Source organism: Simochromis diagramma, unplaced genomic scaffold, assembly GCF_900408965.1.
Source record: "Simochromis diagramma unplaced genomic scaffold, fSimDia1.1 OVJJ01000343.1, whole genome shotgun sequence".
NCBI lineage: Eukaryota > Metazoa > Chordata > Actinopteri > Cichliformes > Cichlidae > Simochromis > Simochromis diagramma.
In genome coordinates, this window is record NW_024386831.1 from 12,541,561 (window position 1) to 12,561,917 (window position 20,357).

At 39.4% G+C, this 20,357-nt stretch overlaps 3 protein-coding genes across 6 annotated transcripts in view; 2 read left to right on the forward strand and 1 right to left on the reverse strand.

Annotated features, from left to right (window-relative positions):
* Positions 1 to 156: 156 nt before the first annotated feature.
* prmt2 (protein arginine methyltransferase 2) lies at positions 157 to 6,040 on the forward strand. Its single transcript, XM_040027945.1, has 9 exons — positions 157 to 1,204; positions 1,305 to 1,502; positions 2,257 to 2,418; positions 2,764 to 2,928; positions 3,073 to 3,248; positions 4,789 to 4,918; positions 5,012 to 5,148; positions 5,235 to 5,409; positions 5,614 to 6,040. Exons 1-9 carry the CDS (start codon positions 1,118 to 1,120, stop codon positions 5,644 to 5,646), a joined length of 1,263 nt encoding a protein of 420 aa, XP_039883879.1. The 5' UTR covers positions 157 to 1,117; the 3' UTR covers positions 5,647 to 6,040.
* LOC120731120 (zinc finger protein 525-like) lies at positions 5,969 to 8,019 on the reverse strand. 2 transcript variants are annotated; one of them, XM_040027947.1, is made up of 2 exons: positions 7,860 to 8,019; positions 5,969 to 7,520 (listed from the first exon to the last, which is right to left on the reverse strand). In XM_040027947.1, exon 2 carries the CDS (start codon positions 7,454 to 7,456, stop codon positions 6,425 to 6,427), a length of 1,032 nt encoding a protein of 343 aa, XP_039883881.1. In that variant the 5' UTR covers positions 7,457 to 7,520; positions 7,860 to 8,019; the 3' UTR covers positions 5,969 to 6,424. The 2 variants fall into 2 exon arrangements, with proteins under 2 accessions (XP_039883881.1, XP_039883883.1); XM_040027949.1 differs by lacking the exon at positions 7,860 to 8,019 and adding an exon at positions 7,603 to 7,850.
* Positions 8,020 to 8,054: 35 nt separating this feature from the next.
* The window catches only part of LOC120731113 (sacsin-like), a 34,647-nt gene continuing 22,344 nt past the window's right edge, over positions 8,055 to 20,357 (forward strand). Inside the window, exons 1-7 of one of the 3 annotated variants that reach the window (XM_040027926.1) lie at positions 8,055 to 8,316; positions 10,681 to 10,726; positions 12,842 to 12,929; positions 18,006 to 18,117; positions 18,334 to 18,480; positions 18,571 to 20,002; positions 20,186 to 20,274. In XM_040027926.1, coding sequence (XP_039883860.1) covers positions 10,698 to 10,726; positions 12,842 to 12,929; positions 18,006 to 18,117; positions 18,334 to 18,480; positions 18,571 to 20,002; positions 20,186 to 20,274 — 1,897 coding nt within the window. In that variant the 5' untranslated portion in view covers positions 8,055 to 8,316; positions 10,681 to 10,697. The remainder of the gene's footprint in view (positions 8,317 to 10,680; positions 10,727 to 12,841; positions 12,930 to 18,005; positions 18,118 to 18,333; positions 18,481 to 18,570; positions 20,003 to 20,185; positions 20,275 to 20,357) is intronic. The other 2 variants (XM_040027927.1, XM_040027928.1) reach the window with 2 other exon arrangements.

Below are 20,357 nucleotides of genomic sequence, written 5' to 3' on the forward strand. Positions count from 1 at the left end.
TAAGTTGTGAACTGTTTAAGCTTCAAACTTATGTATTTTGTTTTTTTTGTTTTTTATTTCTGTGTGTGTGCGTGTGTGTTATTAATTTGTATAATTTGTTAATAAATATTTTTGTTATATTTTGGTTTTTACATTATTTTATTTTTAACTGTATAATATATCTTAATATTTCATGGCAGACACACAAGACAACAATGATTTTGCTTGAATCTCTGCAGAAAGTGCACTAGAAAAAAAACTAGTGCTTTAAAAAAAAACTCATTCAAAAAAGGAATAAATAAGGCAAAAAAAATTAAAGTCTGATATAGAGGTATGGATAAACTGGCGACTTGTCCGGGATGCTTTCCTTTTTATAGCTTTTATGATCTAAGTTTTTGAGAAAGTGGATGGAAGGATATCTAAAATTCTTTGAGATGTCCAGCAGTATATTACATCTGTTTTATCTTCTTGCAAAAAATTTTTTAATGTATTTGCATGAATGGTTCAGGGTTATTTTTAATCAAGAACCTAATGTTTAAATTTGAGGCAACGGGAAAAGCGTGCAGATCAAAAATAAATTTTTCATACCCTCAAGTCATTTTCTTTTAAGTCAAACATTTTGTCCAGGAAATTGTGAAATTCTGTTCTTTGGTCTTTCAGGAAACTTTCAGTGAAGGGTCGCTTTACACAAGCTTCAAGTCGGCCAGTTACTTAACGTGATATTAACATAGAGGCCATTTGGAAATAGAAGTGAATATGACACCAGAAGAAGGACGAAAATGCAACTGTGAAACAAACCGAATATGAAGACCAACGTATCTCATAATGAAGCTTAATAATATTTGGTGCACAATGCAGTAAACGTTTTCTGATAGGGTTAAATGTCGTGTTATTTCGTTTGAGATGAACTTACAGTTTCGAAACTTCCGACAGCACGTGAAGGCTTGATAACGCAACCTTACGTCGAAACAGGAAGTGTTTGCGGTGCGCGCTGTAGCTGAAAGTAGGAGTTTCGCCGCTCGATTCACTCTAAACACACAGTGGGGTTTTTTTGTAGTTTTTTTTAGTTGCTCTGCACGTGAAATGGTTTGGCTTGTTTGTTAGAGAAAAACAACCAGCGAAAGTGTCAAAAGCAAATATGCAGACGGAGAAGGAGGATGAGGATGAGGCGTCCTGTGAGGAGTACGTTGCCCGGTCAGATTTCACTGGAAGTAGCACCGATCAGGTCAGAGAGACCCGCAGACCTCCGAGATCCTAGCCTTAAAATGGGAGGTGGGGGTATCAGCAATAACCGTGTGACTTTTTTTTTTTTTTTTGTCTCACAGCTTAGTTTCAGCAGAGGGGACAGACTGCTCGTGCACGCCAAGCCCTCCTCAGAGTGGTGGTGGGCAGAGCTGCAGGGGGTCATAGGTTATGTCCCTGCCAGCTACATGAGCCAGGATGCTGCAGGGGAGGAGGAGGAGGACCCCTCAATAGAAGACCCGTGGCAAGATGAAGAATACTTTGGCAATTATGGAACGCTGGTTGGACATTTTAAAGAAGTGTATTGCTTTGCATATGTCCAGATTATTATCATGAACTTGAAGATAATGATGATTTGAATCATATATGCGAGTATAAACTGTTTCCCAGCGCGTTAAGCAGCCATGCGTCTTACATTGTAACTATAGCATGCAACGACTAAGACTTTAAGTAAGCATCGTCTTTTGTCGACACTACCCTGCAATGTAGCTGTGCTGGTTTAAGATGATGGTCCTCAGTGGTGCATGATTCAGAGTTTCCAGTGATATATTTACTCCTGAGATGCTGGGAAACCATGCTCAGAATAGATAAAAGATTGCTTTTAGACCCTGATTTCCAAATATACACATGTAAGCCTTTTCTTGAATGCATTACCCCTGATAAACAAGGGGGGGAAAGCATGTAACTAGACCCTGCTGTGTTTTGGGAATTTATTTGGATCCCATTTGGAGTCGTTTATTTATCAGTCGATTAATTATCAAAAACTCTTGTTTAATTCAAGCAAATTTTATATGTCTGATTTTATTTCATATTGCCATTTAGAAATTAACGTTTTATTTCATGAAGCCACTTTTCATTATAAAGAGTTAGGGGCACAGTTATGCGACTGATCACTGCTTTGATCAGTATTTTATTATAGTTAAAAAAATGTCTAACTTTTGAGCATTAAATAAACTGCCAGTGGCTACCTGCCAGTTTGCTGTACATACATTTTTTTAGGCACTGTGTTTCATTTAGTCATGTTTTACGACACAGAGGCTTCACCTGGAGATGCTGTCAGACAAGAGCCGCACTGAGGCATACCGGCAGGTTATTCTCAGCAACAGTGCTTCTCTCAGCAGCAAGAGGGTAATGGACCTCGGCTGTGGGACTGGCATCATCAGTCTGTTCTGCGCTCAGTTGGCACGCCCCTCAATGGTAATGTTGAATCTTGGATTTTGTGTTATAAGGAGAAATGAAATCAGATTGAAATGAAATCAGATTGAAATGAAATGAGATTGCATTCATTTTTAAATAATGAGGAAAAATCTGCATATATTGTGAGTTAAGTTTAAGTTTCCTGCCAAATAACAAAAACGAATTAGAATCTAAGAGTCCAAAAGTAAAATCTTTCATGTGGTTACTTAGAGGAGCAAAATCACCAGTTAAGTATTGAACATTGGTGTACTTCTACTTCCATCTGCTGGACAAAGAGTGTTGCTGCATTTAGGAAACAGCATGATGTATAGAGTGCACAGAAGGAGATTATCTGTGGTGTTGTAGGTGTATGCTGTGGAGGCGAGCTCAATGGCAGAGTACACCAGGCAGCTGGTGAAGCAGAACGGCTATGATGAGGTGGTCACGGTGCTTCAGGGGCGGGCTGAGGAGATCGAGCTGCCTGAACAGGTGGACGTCCTGGTTTCTGAGTGGATGGGTAACTGCCTTCTGGTAATTATAACACTTCCTGTCCTGCTACTTTAAAAAAATACATTGTTCTGGGACATCCTTTTCTGCTCTTACCCATGTTCAGGTTTTACTATACCACATTGCTTCTTTCGTTGTTGTTTTTTTTGCCTTTTCCCCGTGCTCTAGTTTGAGTTCATGGTGGAGTCAGTTCTGCTGGCCAGGGACCGCTGGCTTAGAGATGGTGGTACGATGTGGCCCTCCTCTGCGGCCCTCACCTTTGTGCCATGTCAGGCCGACAGCTATTATGCCGAGAAAATGGCCTTCTGGGAGCGGCCATATGGCCTCGACTTCACTCCTCTTCAGTAAGAGCCATTAGTTCACAGTTGACAGTGAGGAATGTCCTGTCACTTACAGATATGTGTGTGTTTGTGTGTGTGTATATGTATGTATGTATGTATGTATGTATGTATGTATGTATGTATCTATCTATCTATCTATCTATCTATCTATCTATCTAGATGTGTGTGTGTGTGTGTGTGTGTGTGTGTGTGTGTGTGTGTGTTTTGTTAAGTCCAGTAATGGCTGATTTCTTACTTTATGTGCTTGTGTTAAAATCTGTTTTACCACTAGATGGCCAGCTTTGAATGAATCATCCTCTCTGATTCATATCTGAGAGACAGCCTTGTGCCAGTTCATGCGTTGCCTTAAACACTTATATTGCAAAGCAAGTTCAACACATCCAGGCTTTCTTGATTTAGCTGGCTTGATAGAAACTAAAACCCCAGTCTGAGATAAGAGGCTTCATGATGCTGTGCTATCAACAGCCAGTCTTTCTGCTTCAGGCTCTGTGCACGTTCACACAAAAAGTCTTTTACACATCATTCTTTTTCCACACAAAATCAGCTGTGGACAGCATGGTGCAATCAGGGACAATATCAACAATATAAGAGCATCTAACCTCAATATGTAAAGATTATAAAACGATGAGAGCAAAATGCAGCACTGGAGCTGCAAATAATATGAGATTATTTCTTCAAAAACTCTACTCTGGTGATTTGATCATCACAAGCACACAGAGCAGTACAATAAATATATTTCTGTATTACTGCTCAGTGAGCTGTCTGTGTTGCTGTTTCTACCATGTCAGCAGCACGTTAGAGCTCTAGAACTTTAAACTTCTCAGGAAATGAAGAGTCAGTTTCAGCTCTTGTTCTGTCCCGCTGCCCGATCAATTAAACGTAGGAATTGCTGTAGTTTGTCACCAGTACAAAGTGAAATTACTTTTATTGATTGAATATTGATAGGTTGGTGATAAATAGCCCCAAAATGTAAGTGATCGCTCTTTTAATGTGTGTTCCCATTACTACATTTCCACTAGTGTAAAAAAAAAAAAACCTGGCAGTATTAGGACCAAACTATGAAAGCTTGTGTCCATTACTGAAAAGTGATATGTCAGATTTTCAGGTTATTATCTTGTAAGTTGTAATTTTGAAATAATAACACAAAATTTGGCATCATCAGTTTTATGCATGTAAATTACAATTCCAATGTAACATAGCCAGGTTTTTTACCACAAATTTCTGTAACAAGTAAATAAGGTTTACTTATATAGCGCTTTACAGTACAGAAATAGGGATAAGTGACTTATCTTTAATGTTGCAATTGAAATCTAACGTGAAACTTTTTCATCTGGGGACTTGTTTTTTGTTCATCAGTATTTACAATAATATTTTGTTTAGCTGACTAAATACAATGCACTTGGAGGTTAAGATGCTCCTGCATTTAACATTTTTATATATCAGAGTTCATCACATATTGGCTAGAAATATATAAGGTTAGAATAATTTACGAGTACACTGATAATTCATTTTACCCTTGTGCTAAATACTTTTGTTTCTGGAGGCCTTTGGCACAGCAGGAGTTCTTCACCAAGCCCAAGTTCAGCCACATCATTGAACCATGTGACTGCCTCGCTGCTCCTTGTGATGTCATCTCCCTCGACATGTACACTTTACAAGTGGGAGACCTCGAGGTCATTTTTTAATTTTTTTTTTTTTTTTATGGGAAAGTTATAAATGAGCCAACTTGGATTTTGTTACTAATGCTTGACTGTTTCGTTTCTCAGGAAATGAAGGGTCAGTTTCATTTTTGTGTGGAGAAGTCTGCAGTTTTCCATGGATTCACCGCCTGGTTCACTGTTTGCTTCGAGAGCCTGGAGGCAGGAGGCGCAACTGTGGAGCTAAACACCGGCCCCAACTCTGGGTGAAAACATGAAAAGCACAAAAAAAAAATCTGATGCGTAAATAGTTAAATATGATTTTATACTAACTAGTCCCTTTTCCCTACAGGCCAACACACTGGAAGCAGACATTGTTCATGCTAGACAGGCCAGTAAGTGTATGCGCAGAAGACTCGATCAGTGGAACCATTGTCCTCCAGAGAAATCCTGTCTGGAGGCGCCACATGACCGTTACCCTGCACTGGACCATTAAAGGGAGCACAGACAATCCAGACAACTCCCAGGCAAACATCTTCATTTACTATATGCACTTTATCTGAGATATGTATTGATTATAAGGAATTAGAAGGTTTCTTTATTACTTTTTATATGAGTGTTCTTTGGAAGGGTCTTTTGTTTGTCTTTTGCATTGTTGTTGCACAACCTCCTAACTTAACCCTGCCCATAAAGTTGTTCACTTGCTGTTTCCCCCTCCCCTCTGTCCTTAGGCTGGAACAAAGAGTTTCCCCATGTGGAGGTGACACATATTCGCTCATCACCGGTGGAGATCTAAAATAGAAAAACAGTCTAATAAAATTAAACTGTTCGGCTGTGAGACTGCTGCTGAAGCGGACTGGTGTGTTGCTCACATGTTGCAATGAATGTGCCAGAGGAATGCCTGCTATCATAGTGATGAGCCCGATTGCTGCAATCACACCACCCTAAGAGCACGTTTACTGCTCATTTTTATTGAAGGGCAAAAGTACTTTACATAAAGCAGCGCTGTGTCGCACAGCTGGAACATCAGTTGTTTTTTTTTGTTTACTGAGGTGCAAAAAAAAGACAAGGTTGAGTCACACTAGGTTACTTTTCATCAAATGGCATATTGTTTTACAATAAGCATTTAACTTACATTTTTTATTGTTTGTACATACATGCCACTAGGCTTTTATGCATTTAGAAGAACAGATTAATGAAAACCATAAATTACAATGGTTTAAGATATGACCTTTTTTTCATTTTAACATTGTAAGATCAGAACAATGTACGCCTCTGAAATGTTACAAACATTAGCCTAAAAGATACCTCAATAAAAAATATTATAGTGCTTAAAGATAACTGCTCACAATGGAAATCACCATCTTAAAATAACAATTAGTGAACTCACATTGATATAAATTAAATAAAAATTGGAACTGTTTCAACTACCAATCTGGTGTTTGTCCCTTTCTTACCATCATCTGTAAACATTTAACCTTTTAAAACACCAACATTACACTACTGCCACCATCTCTGTCTCAGCTGACGCTCTCCTTCTGGCTATGGCTCTGTTTTAATCTTTGCTTTTGCTCTGGAGCGTGTGTTGACCTCCTGGGATAGCTGCTGAGCAGGTAAGGACTCAGGAGAAGAAGGCCTGGAGAGCGGAACAAACAGGGGAGGTTTGACGACTTTGTCTTCCGCCCCCTTATTTTTATCCTTTTTCTGTCTCAGGTGTTTGTCACAGTGGTTCACAAATGTTTCCAGTTTGACAAAAGTCTTGTTGCACACTTTGCAGTGATAAGGTCGCTGTCCTTTGTTGAGGCGAATGTGCAGCCTGATATAAGATGACCTGACAAAAGTGCGACAGCAGACACCGCATTTCAGATCTTCGCCGTTGGTTTGTGTTTTCTGAGGCTGGCTGAGCGGTGGTGGAGACAGTGACTTGGCCTGTCCGGAAGCCTCTTGAGCCTTGTGAGAGAGCAGCAGTGACAAAGAGCGAAAGCCCTCGCCACACTGCTCGCACTTGTATGGTCTCTCCCCGGTGTGCAGACGAACGTGTGCCAGGAGCCCAGCCTTCTGGGTGAAGGACTTGTCACAGTAAGTGCATTTAAAAGGTTTTTCGCCTGTGTGGAGTCGACGGTGGGTCTTCAGGTGTGAAGCGCGCCCAAAGGTCTTACCACAATCTGGGCATTTAAACGGCCTGTCTCCGCTGTGGATTATCTTGTGTGCCATTAGGTGGGAGGACTGATGGAAGAACTTGCCACAGGTGTTACATTTGAACTTCCTTTCCTTATTGTGAGAAGCAAGGTGAAGGGTCAGGTGAGCGGAAGAGATGAAGGTTTTGGAGCACAGGCTGCAGCTGTGAGGGTCCAGGCGGATGCGCCGGTGTGGCCGGCGTCCATTCTGGGGGCTGCTGCCTGCCTGGCAGGATGGGCATTTGGAAGAACTGTCTGTTTTATTTTGCTGTTTAGGATCGGCTGGAGTGTCATCGGAATCAGGCTCAGAGTCAGGATGTGAAAGATTAAAACTGCACCCACAGTCTGAGCAGCGCCCAGACTGCTGCTCCACTTGATCACCGGTGTTATCCAGCATGGTGCCATCTACGCCCACAGCAGCAGGGGAGGGGTTTTCACGGTCCTACAGATGATGGGAGCATCTGAGAGACAAACATGACATAATTATTGTTATTTTTTGTGGGGGAGACGCACTGTTTAATCGATGCCCCCCTGCTTACTGACCAAACAGTTTTATCGCTGTTTCAGGTGAAATATAAGCCGCATATCCTTCATCGGTTTTTGGGCATATTGTATAGGTTATGATCGCATTAGCGCTCCTTGTCGGCCAAATAGGCGACAACAAGACCTGTGCGAATATAACAAGTATGTGCACTAGCTTACTTAGCAGCCTACCAACTATTGTAGGCCGTGGTTGGTTTTAAACAATACGGAAGATATTTGAGGACGCAAGCAGCACACAAACAACAATTTTCACATACCGTTCTCATCCTTCCTAAGCAATGTGCTTGAATGTAAGTACTTTTCGTGCGAACGCGGTAAAAACACCATATTAACCAGAGTTAAATAACGGCGGAACACTGTCGTCTACATTTTATCGTTTTCCTTTGAGATGATGCTGCAGCCCGTTTTCTGATAAAAACGGGCTGCAGCATCATCTAGCGAGCGGCGGGACAACTGTCCTCACTGGGAAGCACTGAATGAGTTTCACGAGATGCTCTGAAAGTTTCGTTTCACTCAGAACATTTGAAGAATGTGGCTGTTTTTGTTTATTTCGGTTTCGTTTCTAACAGAATAAGGGCGAAAATGAGACAAAACCTGAGCAGAAGTCTACGTGCCACGCTGTGATTGGCCATCAGCAGCCTTTATATAAATCAGACTGACGTAGGATCATTACTTTAACTGGACCAGATGGGACCACTCACTTTCATAAGCGAGGTACTATGATTTTAATCTTTTAATATCATTGGTATTGCAGTTACCTACTTAGTATAATGTACTCCTTAAAGGATGTACAAATATGTACAAAGTGTGGCTCTTTAATAGTTTAATAGTTTAATTATTTATATAGCACATTTAATTACAACAGAAGCGTTGACCAAAGTGCTGTACAAGAATGCAACATACATAATAAAACAACTTAGAGTATTCATAGTTTAGTTTGCATAGTATTGCATTGTATCTAAAAACAGTGCAGCGTGTAGGTAGCTGATATTTGATTTTTTTAAATTCAAGCTGATTAACAGGAAGTTGGCTGCTATTCAGCGATCGTGTATATTTCCTTCCTCTTAGAGGCCACCCAAACACATGAGATATCAATAAAAAGCCCAGAATGTCCTCTATTTAGTACATCAGGGCCCTATTTCAGGAAGCCGGTTTAGTGCAAACTCTGAGTAAGTATACCCTGAGTTAACGAAAACTCTGGGTTTTCGGTTTCACAAAGCGAGTTTAGATTAATTCTGAGTGAGTTACTATGACGACACACCCCGTGAAGCTAACCTGCCCCCTAGCAGGTTTACTTCAACTAACCCTGACTTTCTCCGCCTCTTTGTCAGAAACCTGACTGTAGGAAGTGTCAGACATGGGGTGCTCCTTCCTTGAAGAGCCAGTAGATGTTGAAGCCCAAATTCTCCGCAGAGCTCTCCGCCGGGAGAGAGTGATCAGAGCGCGTTTGGACATTTTATCATTTCCTGATGATTTTCTGTGTGAACGTTACCGTTTTTCAGCACAATCTATAATTCATTTGAATAACATCCTCAGGCCTAATATTGCTCATGTGACACATCGCGGACATTCTCTCAGTTCTGTACATATTATTTGTATTGCACTTCGGTTTTTTGCAAACGGGAGCTTTCTGTATAATATTGGTGACGCTGAGCACGTTTCCAAGGCTACCGTCTGTCGGGCAGTCAGGAATGTTACAGTTGCACTGAAACGTCTCCTGTACTCGTTTGTGGTGTTCCCCGGTCATAGACCCACAAGATTTATCAAAGAGGGATGCCACAAAATTGCAGGTATCAGGATGAACGAAACTTAATTTATGATGTGGTGATACTTGAACTACTACTTAAATTTCACATTTACGTTCACGGTTCCTAGGCGTGATTGGCTGTATAGATGGCACTCACATTCCAATCATTGCTCCTTCAGTAAATGAAGGAGACTATGTGAACAGGAAGTCTTTCCACAGCATTAATGTACAGGTACATAGTTCCCTGTAGCATTTCACACTAACAAATTATTTCATTATAATAATGGATGCTAATTTGTGTTCTCTGCACTGTGAAGATCATATGTGATGCTGCCAACATTATCACAAATGTGGAAGCCAACTGCTCAGCCTCTGTGAGTGGTGGTGGTGGAGGACCCCCACCTGTTTTTCGGGCCTCCGCTTTTTTTTCTGTTGGCTATAACGGGTCACATTTGAGCATACAGAGTAAGCAAATATGTACTTGTAATGTGCTCAGATAATTTCAATAAGTGCTTACAGAAAGAAAATTAATGTAGCCTCTAACTGCAATTGATTTACATCGGACAAACAGACCAAGCACTATGGCTCATAATACAATTACACCTTACCTGTTTGGACTATATTTTTATATTTCATTTTTACTTGCTGCCAGGAACGTTTGGGGCCTGTTGGGTTGCACCTGCGCTCAAATCACATCACAAAATAAAATGTATAAAATACAAAATAAAATAATATATAATGACATAACGTGTTATATGGGTGGAAATCCCTAGATCAATGTTTAAATTAACACTCACGCATTGACTCTGTCGGCTATGTTTTGCCATGCATGCTCCCTTTCTTTTGCAGCTGAGGCTGTGTTACTTTTTTTCCGCAAAATTTGCATGTTATCGGCATATGCTGCCATCAGAATTTCGGCCCCAAGCGCTGTAAAATACATTGACCGCGCCTTCTTTCCCTCCGTCTCCATGGTGACTCGCTTAATCTGTGCTCCACTAATCAGGGCTTTATGTATCCTCGTGCGCGCGCTTAACTTGGGGTTAAAGCAACTCCGCGTTGACTGAACTAATTGTTATCAGCCTTTCTGAAACCGAATATTCCGAGTTGGACAGTTCGGGGTTACTCAACCCTGAGTATCGTTTTTCACTCTGAGTTTTCTAAACCGGCTTCCTGAAATAGGGCCCAGGACTTAGTGGGATATCTCAAATAAGTCAAAAGATATAGACCAAAAAACAAATGTCTATTACAGAGGACATAAACGAATAGGCTGGTTCTCAAGAGGATATGTTATATGACTTTGTTCTGCTCACAATACCCTGAATTTCTTACAGGAACCAACCCTGGAACAATGAGTCTGAAAGCAAAAAAGAAAGCTCGGTGAGTTACTTTGATTTTACTTTAATGTTATGTATACAGTTCTTCCTACTGTATATAAAACAATAGGAAATACTGCTATGCACTTCCTACAGAACAGTATTTCTGTAGGAAGTACTGTACTGTAGGAAGTGCTGATACATATTAATATGATTTTTGGCGCCAATGTTATTTTCTCATTTTACTTGTAGGTCAAATTATTTATTGAATTGAATTACTGCTCAGTGTGTAATTATTTGAATCACTATATGAAATGTTTTTATTAGTCTTTGAGTGCACATGAATGAGTTCAAAAATTTGTAACCAGGGGCCCGTTCTTCGTACCTCGCTAAGTAAGTTAGCTGGATTAGATTGTTGACGATTTCGCGTGATCTTGGATCGTTCGGTTCCCCGAAGCTCATCCGGGACTTGCTGCCATAGCAACAGAGCCGTAAGCGTAAACCTGCTCGGGAGCAGGTTTACTTTATGTAAACAAGATTAGATCGCGGCCACGCAGGTATGTCCGCTTCATGTATATAAGCAACAGCGATATTCCACCACTGTTTCACCATAAATAAATAGCATCAATGTAACTAAAGATAATGCAGCACTTGATCCTGTTATTGATGTCACACAGATACATACAGGTCATTTCCTAAAAAGGGAAATGTACTATTAACATTCTATTACATGTATGTGATTATTACAGATGTAATTCATATTTCAGAGTAGTAATTGCAAATTACTTCGTGTAATCAAGATGGGAGACCACGGCTGTAAAAGCGAAGGTGGATTTGGGAAGCCTGTCGCAGCCATGTCCTGTCCGTATACGCGAGCAACCCATTGCGGAAGGTGCAAGATTGATAAGGAGAGTTCTCAGAATCCAGCGTATATTGCGGGACAGACAGGATCCTTTAGCTCAGCGCGACAGTGTGCTCATTGAGAGATATCGATTTTCCCGTGAGGGTATTATTTACTTAATCAACTTTTTGACGAGGGGGTGCAGGACCACCACCTGTCTTTTGTTGCTCTGCCCTTTTCTTGGTTGCTGTTATGAACAAACAAACAGATTATTTCAGGGTCTCTGTCCAAGAGACTAAAAGCAATATAAGTGATAAATATTACCATTCTGTAGAATATTCTTATATTTCACTTTTACCTGTTCCCATGTTCTAGTGGGTCCTGTTGTGGCTCTAATGTGAAAGGGGATATAATATAACATAATATAATGTAATATAATATTGGATAATGTAGTGTAATATAATAAATTTACCCTACCGCCTACTGGTTTTGGCCAGAGGGGCCGATGGCGCGATATGGCAGCCTGGCTTCTGTCAGTCTGCCCCAGGGCAGCTGTGGCTACAACTGTAGCTGCCTCCACCAGTGTGTGAATGTGAGAGTGACTGAATAGTGGTATTGTCATGCGCTTTGGGTGCCTTGAAAAGCGCTATATCAATCCACTCCATTATTATTGTTATTATTAAATTACTTACGAGTTTAATTTGTCAGCAACTTTCTGCCAGCCCTCTCTCCTTGCAGCCTTGCGTTCTGATTAAACTCTGAAGCTCCTGAAATCCCTCACTCAGGAGTTCTTGCTCTGCTGCCGAAAAATACCGAGCGCTCTCCTTCGACATTTTCGCCGACCAATCAGAGGGTTGCCGATCAATGTTTCTACTATCGATGCGTAGCCCCTTTTACGACACCCAGTGATCTCACATCACTTCATCCAGCTGTACTAATCGTCAACAGCAGGTGTGTTCGGGGAACCGGAATAGCGAGCTCAGAGTTAGCGCGATGATTTGATCTTGGATGTAGTAAGCGACGTACGAAGAACGGGCCCCAGTTCCCTAAAATTACATACTAAATGCAAAGTTCGTATTCAACGTTTTATCATCCAAATTACATCAAGTACCTGCCCCTTTTAAATTTATTGTCCCATAAAGTATCTTCTGATTTCATCACAAGCTGTTATCTGATTGAAAGTTGAGAACTTTATGGCTAAGAATACAAGTAAAATACACAAGCTTGTTTAATAGCTCTTTCCTATAATCAGTGTATCAGGAGGACTCACTTTGGTTTAAATAAAATTCAAACTCGGTGCTTTTTAATTTCTCTGCTGATACTGTTGCTTTTTTATAGGACTTCTTTCGGGGCCACAGCACCGCCCTTCATTGACTACTTGAAAGATATTCTACGTCGATATCCAGATGGCGGACAAATTTTGAAGGTTGGTGTAATGTTTTGCCAAAAGCCCATTTCATCAGTTACTTCTTAAAGTACTTCATGGGGTTGCAAAAGGATTTTCAGTCCTTTAGAAATCCGGTTTCAAAACTGTCCCTTGGCTCTGATCAGTAAATGCTTTCCTAATGAATAAATGGTCTCAGTTACTTATTTTGGCATTTTGTACCTTGCTGATAAAAAAAAAACATTAAGTCCATTTTGTAAATAACTTTTAAATAAATCATTATGTGATTGTCACAAAGGAGGGTTATCTGTGCTAACGGGCTAACTCCTTGTTATTAAAAAACACTATCTTCACACTAAGATACACCATTGTGCACCCGGTTTCCAAAAAATAACAAGACAAATGACAGCAAAAAAAACCCACTAAGATTGTGGCCTCATAACAGACTTCAATGACTAATGTCACCGTGGTTCTGTCCAACCAAGGGCGTAGATTTGGCATGGACGGAAGGGACATGTCCCCACCAATATTCAGCGATTATTGAATTGTCCCCACCAATAATTTGATCTATTCGAGTAAAGAAAATCAAACCCGATAGAAAAAAAAAAACCGATCTGTCAGCGTCTCATTCACCCAGCAGTGCAGAAAGAGTTAAATTACGTCCTCTACTGGAGTCCTACCTCATGTGACAAATATGGCCAATGTGATTGGCTGTGCCTTTCAGGGAGATCTGTTTAGTTTTAGCAGCGGCAAGCCTGCGCTGCGAGGAGGAGAGGAGGCTGGCAGCAAAAAGGAAGAACCTGGATATAAGTATTTTTCAAAGAAACCTGTAAGTCGCTTAAAGCCAAATTAACTCATAAAATGTGTCCGTCATAATAACGTTACAGGCTTTGGCTCACATCAGTCAAAAATTGTATGTAACCATGAATAACGTGTTTTGGAAACTAACTGCACAACAGGCAGCACTATCAGTTATCTCGGTCTCAGAGCAGCATTTCTAATTTTGATTGAAACTGTCAGAGAAAATGGCAGCTTTGAGCAAGCCAGGATATTAGTTTATAGAGGCTGTTAAAATTATATGTCTAACGTTAAAATGTTGGTGACACAATAATTTCATCCTAATGGTACTGACATATTCATAGGTTAATTTTTGAGACAAAATGTCATGAGGTAGTCATGATTTTGCAAATATCCACCTTGTAGTGCAGTTTGCACAAATTGTTTTAAAAAAATGCACTCATCCTACAAACATTACTGATGAGTCAAGATCTGCACAAAGTGACAGAAACACTGAAGCAGCTCCACATTTTATTCTTATTGTCATGTATGTCCTATTTGTGATACAAGATCACAGGTGAAATTGGATGATGACTTGTTGGTTCATTACTGTATTTGAAGCACATGTGTGACTGCATGTATTTGGAATGTCTCGCTGTTATTTATCAGGTGACAGAGGCAGCTCTGCCATGTTGTAGCTCAGACAGAGGTGAAGAGGCGAGGTCACAGGTGACTGACTGATGTTTTGGTGCTATAGATTAACTAGTATTTATTATCATGACAGTTGTTAGGCTGCTGATGTAAATTGTTTCATTAGTGTATATTTGGCAAAGAATCTGAATTGACATGTCTCACTTTTTATATGGCACGAATCAATGTGTTATTTTATCAGGTGGCAATATGTCCTGGTGCAGTCAGAGGGGAAGAGCCAGGGCCAAACATGAGGCATGTCAAGCACAGAATAATAATTGTAATCTGAGGATAAAACACATGTACTGAGGCTGAAAGAAGCTTCAGTGCTCTCAGAAGACTAAAAAGATGGCTAAGGTCAACAATGACTCAAATGAGATTAAACAATGCTGCTGTATGCCATGTCCACCAGGAGAGACTGGACAGTATAGATGTAAAACCAATATGCCAGCAGTTTATCTCAGTTAACGAGAGGAGAAGGCATGTGTTTGGCTCCTTCACATAGTGGACATTGAGTTGTTGTGTGGGGCACCAGTAGTCCATGTCTGTTGCTGTAACAGTAGCTCATGTTTAGAATAGAAAATCTCAGCTCACTGATTTGATCGGGGCAATAGTGCCTAAACTGTTGCATAATTTTGCTGAGAGATCTTTTACTTTGTGGTAATCTTAGATGAGTAGTTTTATGGACAAAAACCACCAGGTCATTCAGTGTTCCCTTAGTGCTAATGTATCAGAGATGTTGGTGTACTATAACTGAACTAATGATAAGTCCTTAAAGTCATATTCTTTTATTGTCATGACTGTATTTGAAGCTATTTTTATTTTTGTATGATACCTGATTTATATGATTATGGCTGAAGTAAACTAAAGCCTAAAATACTTAGTCAGTCATTTGTTTAATAGTAATTTAACATTATATAATTCACATATAAAACTATGAATTGTGATTTTAAATGGTTTAAAAGCACATAGAATAGCATATGTAGGCAAGTATATTTCTCCTCTTTTTATTAAGAAGCAAAAACAAAAAGGAAAAAAAAAAGAAACAGGGCAGTGTTCGGCGGTTGAATCATCCGTCCCCACCAATGCCAAAACCAAATTTACGCCCTTGTGTCCAACTTTCATAGTGTGAAGAACTCATAAACTAATTTTGACCAAATTTTACACAAATGGATACGTTTTAGGAAATGATGATATTTTATATCTAAAGGGTCAAATTTCTGGTTTACAGTAACATAATATTTTATAAAAAACACTTTTCTGGCCATTGTTTAATACTGCAACACTAATCCTGGATGTGTACCTTGTGAGTATTGTCTGACTATTTGATCTTTTTTGCTGCTTGGATACAGTTTCTTTGTAGTCACAAATATATTTAAAACTCTTTTGGCTATCATAGCTATAAACTTGTGTGTGGAATCAGCTTTACAGGTCAAACGTGAGCACATGTTTTTTGAGCTTCAAGATCTGTACCGCAAACAACATTCTCTATCCTAGATGCTTGACTTGGATAGGGATCAAATTAGTGGATTATTGGAAACATGGATGTAAACTGCAAACTGACTGCAAGCATTACTATAATTCTGTTTTTTCTGAGGTTTTGCACCACTTGCACCACATAAGCACCATGTACATTAGGGTTCTTCTGCATACTCAGTTGCCTTTTTTGTGTGCTTTAATGTTGGAAGAAAATGTGAAAATATAATACAGTACAATTCAACACTAATAGTATACAGTTGTGTTCAGAAGTTTACATACACAGGGGCATGAATGTCAGGATAATTTTTTCTTTGAAAACTAAGAATTGTATGCACAAGTTTGGATTTATTTTGGATTTCCCCTAATCCACCAAGGGTCAAAGATATATATTAAGTTAGCCTTCTTTATCCATCTCAAAACCGGTTTTGATGTGCGTTTAGGATCATTGTCATGTTAGAACACTCAATGGTGTTTAAATTGTAACTGTCTGACTGTTGATTGGATGTAAAGTTGAAGAATTTTTAAAGTAGTCAATTTTCAATATTCCATCCCCTTCGTGTAATGTACCAGTACCATAGCAAAACAGCCCCAAAGCATGATGCTATTGACATCATGCTTGACAAACTGGCACACTGTTCTTAGGTTTGAAAGACTCAGCTTGACTGCTTTTCATTGTGGCCAAATACCAGAATCTTTGTTTTCGTCTGACTATAAAACTTTTCTCCTGAATGTATTTGGCTTGTCCTTGTGGGAAGCTGCAAATTTTAGTTGCGCAGAAGGTGCCAATTTTGGAGCAGGTGCTTTTTTTCTTTGTTAGCACCCTCTAAGTCCAGGGCGAGGCAAAAATGGGTCTTTGGGTCTTCTCACAGACCAAGGTCTGTAAGAAATAAATGTAAATCCTGTAAACTTTCAGTTGTAGCCAGTCATGATTTAATAATGATGATAAGAATTTAATAGGCCTTGGCATTGTAAAAGACACTGTAGAACCTTCAGTAGCACTTAAAAGATTTAAGTTACTGTATGTATATAATATATATATTATATGTTATATTTTGGCCTTCTGTGGATTAGAGAAAATCTAAAATAAATTCAACCTTGTGCATCCAATTCTTGTTTTTTAAATAATTCAAAATATATGATGTTACAGTAGGAAACCTAAATGGCTAATTAAAGCAGGGCTAGATCCCATTTAAACGAGTCACTTTCAGGGTTTAGTATGCTGGTTCACAGGAAAGATGGGACGCTTCTTGGAACAAAACCATTGTTCACATCACCTCTCCTGCTAAAGTAAGGAAAAATTGCTTGTAGGGGTGCGGCTATCAATTATTTTAGGGATCAAGTAATCTATCGATTATTCAATTGATTATTCGAGTAATTGATAAGAAATACTTTTGTCTTATTAATGAGCAATAATAAATAATCAAAAGAGAAAGAACCAGCAGTGCATTGGTTTCAATTTTACATACTGCAATGTTTTAAAGTTTAACTGCATACAAGATCTGTAAAAAAATAAATAAATAAAATAAAATCTATATTGAAATTTTAGCTTTTAAAGAAAACAGTTTCTTAAATGCAAAAGATATATAAAAATCTCAAATCTCAATCACAAACTAAACTAAGGAATAAAAATGTACCTTTTCTCTGTCTTGTTGTAAGATTTTCTGACATCATTAAAAGGTAAGTTTAAAAACCCTCAGGTCAGGTACACCCCATCTCCCCCTTTAGCCTCACCCCTGTTTGCTGAAGGTATCGCTTTTATGAAATTAAATGATGATTTTACCAGTCTGGTGTCAGACTAAACTCCCAGGAGCTTTTTTCCAGTAAAGGTTCTAATGGTAATTACAGGAACAGCCCTGCTGTTTTGGACGCTCATCCTGACCTCACCGTTCTTGGTAATGGCTCTGACTCTTTGTTCTGTGTAAACAGACTCTGGCTCCACATTAAACTGTGCCAGCATCAACATCACTGCTGCTATTGTGTTATCAGTGTTTTTGAAAAGCTAGCATTTACGTTGTTTGGCAAATGAGCGCGCTACAGAGCCGTGCGTTAAACACAGCATAGAAGAATTTGTGTCGAATGTTTTTTAGAATTAAATTACTTGATGAATTTTTGCAGCCCTACTAGCTTCCATTGGCTGTCTAATGTTAATAGTTGGTTTTGTTGGTCAATCAGGAACTGATTCAAAATGCAGATGATGCTCAAGCCACAAAAGTGGTTTTCATCCATGATGAGCGAAGCTATGGGACTGAGAGCCTTTGGACTGAAGAACTGGGAAAATTTCAAGGTATTTATTGATTAACAATAAATAAAAAACCTTTTCTCTAAAACATATGTTTCTAACGTTTCTTTTACTTTTACATGAAAAAATGTTAAAAAGAACAAAAATAGACAATAAGGAAAATAGATTTTTTTGGGGGGGGGTAACTCTTTTTTTTCAATCTTTCTTTTTCTTTTTTTATGTATTATCACCAAGCCATGAGAATGTTTTATTTTTACGAAGGTCCTGCTCTCTATGCCTACAACAATGCCGCATTCACTGAGGACGACTGGGGAGGAATTCAGATGGCTGGAAGGAGTGTCAAGCGTGATGACCCAAACAAAGTCGGGAGGTTTGGAATCGGCTTCAACTCCGTTTATCACACAACAGGTGAAACTATGTATAGTTATCATACTTGATAAGAGTAATGTTTTTTTTAAATAAACAATTGACAGTAGCATATCTTTACTTTGTCCACAGATGTACCAAGTATATTCAGTTCAGAGCATCTTGGCATGATGGATCCCCAAGAAAAAATATTTGGAGAGAGAAATGGAGGATTTTGGTGGTCTTTGGATGATGCTGAAGACCAAGAAGTTCTGTTGAATATGAGTGATCAATTTCAACCATTTAGAGATATAGTCTCACTTGTGTGTGAACATGGATGGTCAAAAGTTGTCATGGAGGATCAGCACTTCAATGGGACAATTTTTAGATTTCCTTTACGCAATGAAGCATCAGAAATTTCTGATAATCTGTATGACTCAGATAAAGTGGTTGAGCTTTTTGATAGCTTCATTGCAGATGCAGATTTGAGCCTCCTCTTCTTGAAAAATGTCACCTCCGTGTCCTTGTTACATATTAGTGAAGATGGAGCTGTTAACACCAGACTTAAAGTGAAATCCTCAGTCCCCACAGATGATGTTTTAGAGCCAGAAGAGGAGTCAGTCATTGAGGGTCTAACAAGGTTCAAAGTTATAACTGTGAGTTCAAAAGACCAAAAAGAGACAAAGTGGCTTCTGACAACATGTACCATGAAAGAGGGCGTTGCAGAAGATCTTGATTTGCTTACAAAGAAGTTGAGCTTTTTACCTCAAGTTGACCTGGCATTCCCCTGTGGTGAGAAGAGAGACTGTAGCCAGAGCAGACTGAGCTGCTTTCTCCCCCTTCCAAACAATGAATCCAATAAGACAGGACTCCCAGTTTATGTCAATGCATGCTTTGGCCTCACAGACAATAGAAGACACATCAAATGGCAAGAGGAAGACCAGAGACATGATGAACATGCTTTGTGGAATGAAATGCTGATGAAGAAGGTGTTTCCACAAGCATACATCAAGATCATTCAAGATGCCATTAAACTTGCCCAAAAATCTATCCTCCCTGTTTCCTCTGTGTACAATCTGTGGCCAGATCTCACTCAGATACAACACAAAGAAAAATGGCATGCTCTCACTCTGGATGTTTTTCATCACTTATTCAGACAGAATGTGGCCATCCTCTCTCTTGCTAAAGATGAAAGACAGTTTATCTCTCCATCAGAAGCTGTTTTCCCCTGCAATGGCCCAACAAGCACCAACATATTGTCTGCCATTAAAAGGACTTTAGTGTCGTGTGGAGAAAATCTTGTCACTTTATCAGCTAGTGTTGCGAGGGCCATAAATGAGGCCTGCCCAAACCCTGCTACCCTAAAACATGTGACTCCAGCATTCCTCAGGGCCATTCTCCACAGGACCGGTGTGGATAACATCACTAAAGACGACAAACTCAGTCTTTTGGAGTACATTTTAGGTGATGAACAATACAAAGAACTTGAGGGTCTTCAGCTCCTTCCACTCAGTGATGGCTCTTTCAGATATTTCACATACAAAGAAGAAGACACTGCTTTGATTGACAGCCATGAATGTCCAAGGTAGGGTTTCCATACATCTATCAATATTTAAAATAATGTTATATTTATCATGACTAAAGTTGCCATTTTTATGTGTTATTCACATGTTGATTGTAACTGAATATTTGGAAGGTTCAGGAATGTTTCTATACTGAATGTACTCCTAACAGTTTGATTGACAGAATCCATTGCACTTTTTTATAGAGTCTTGCTGCCATTCTGTAAACCCTTCTTCATCCCAAATGATCTGACTCCAGCCTGCAGTGCACATCTGAAAGAACTGGCCAGAAGAAGTAAGTCAAAGTAATTTTAAACAATGCAGAGTCATTTGTACACAGCTACACATTTTAGTACACACATTTATTCTTAACTTTAA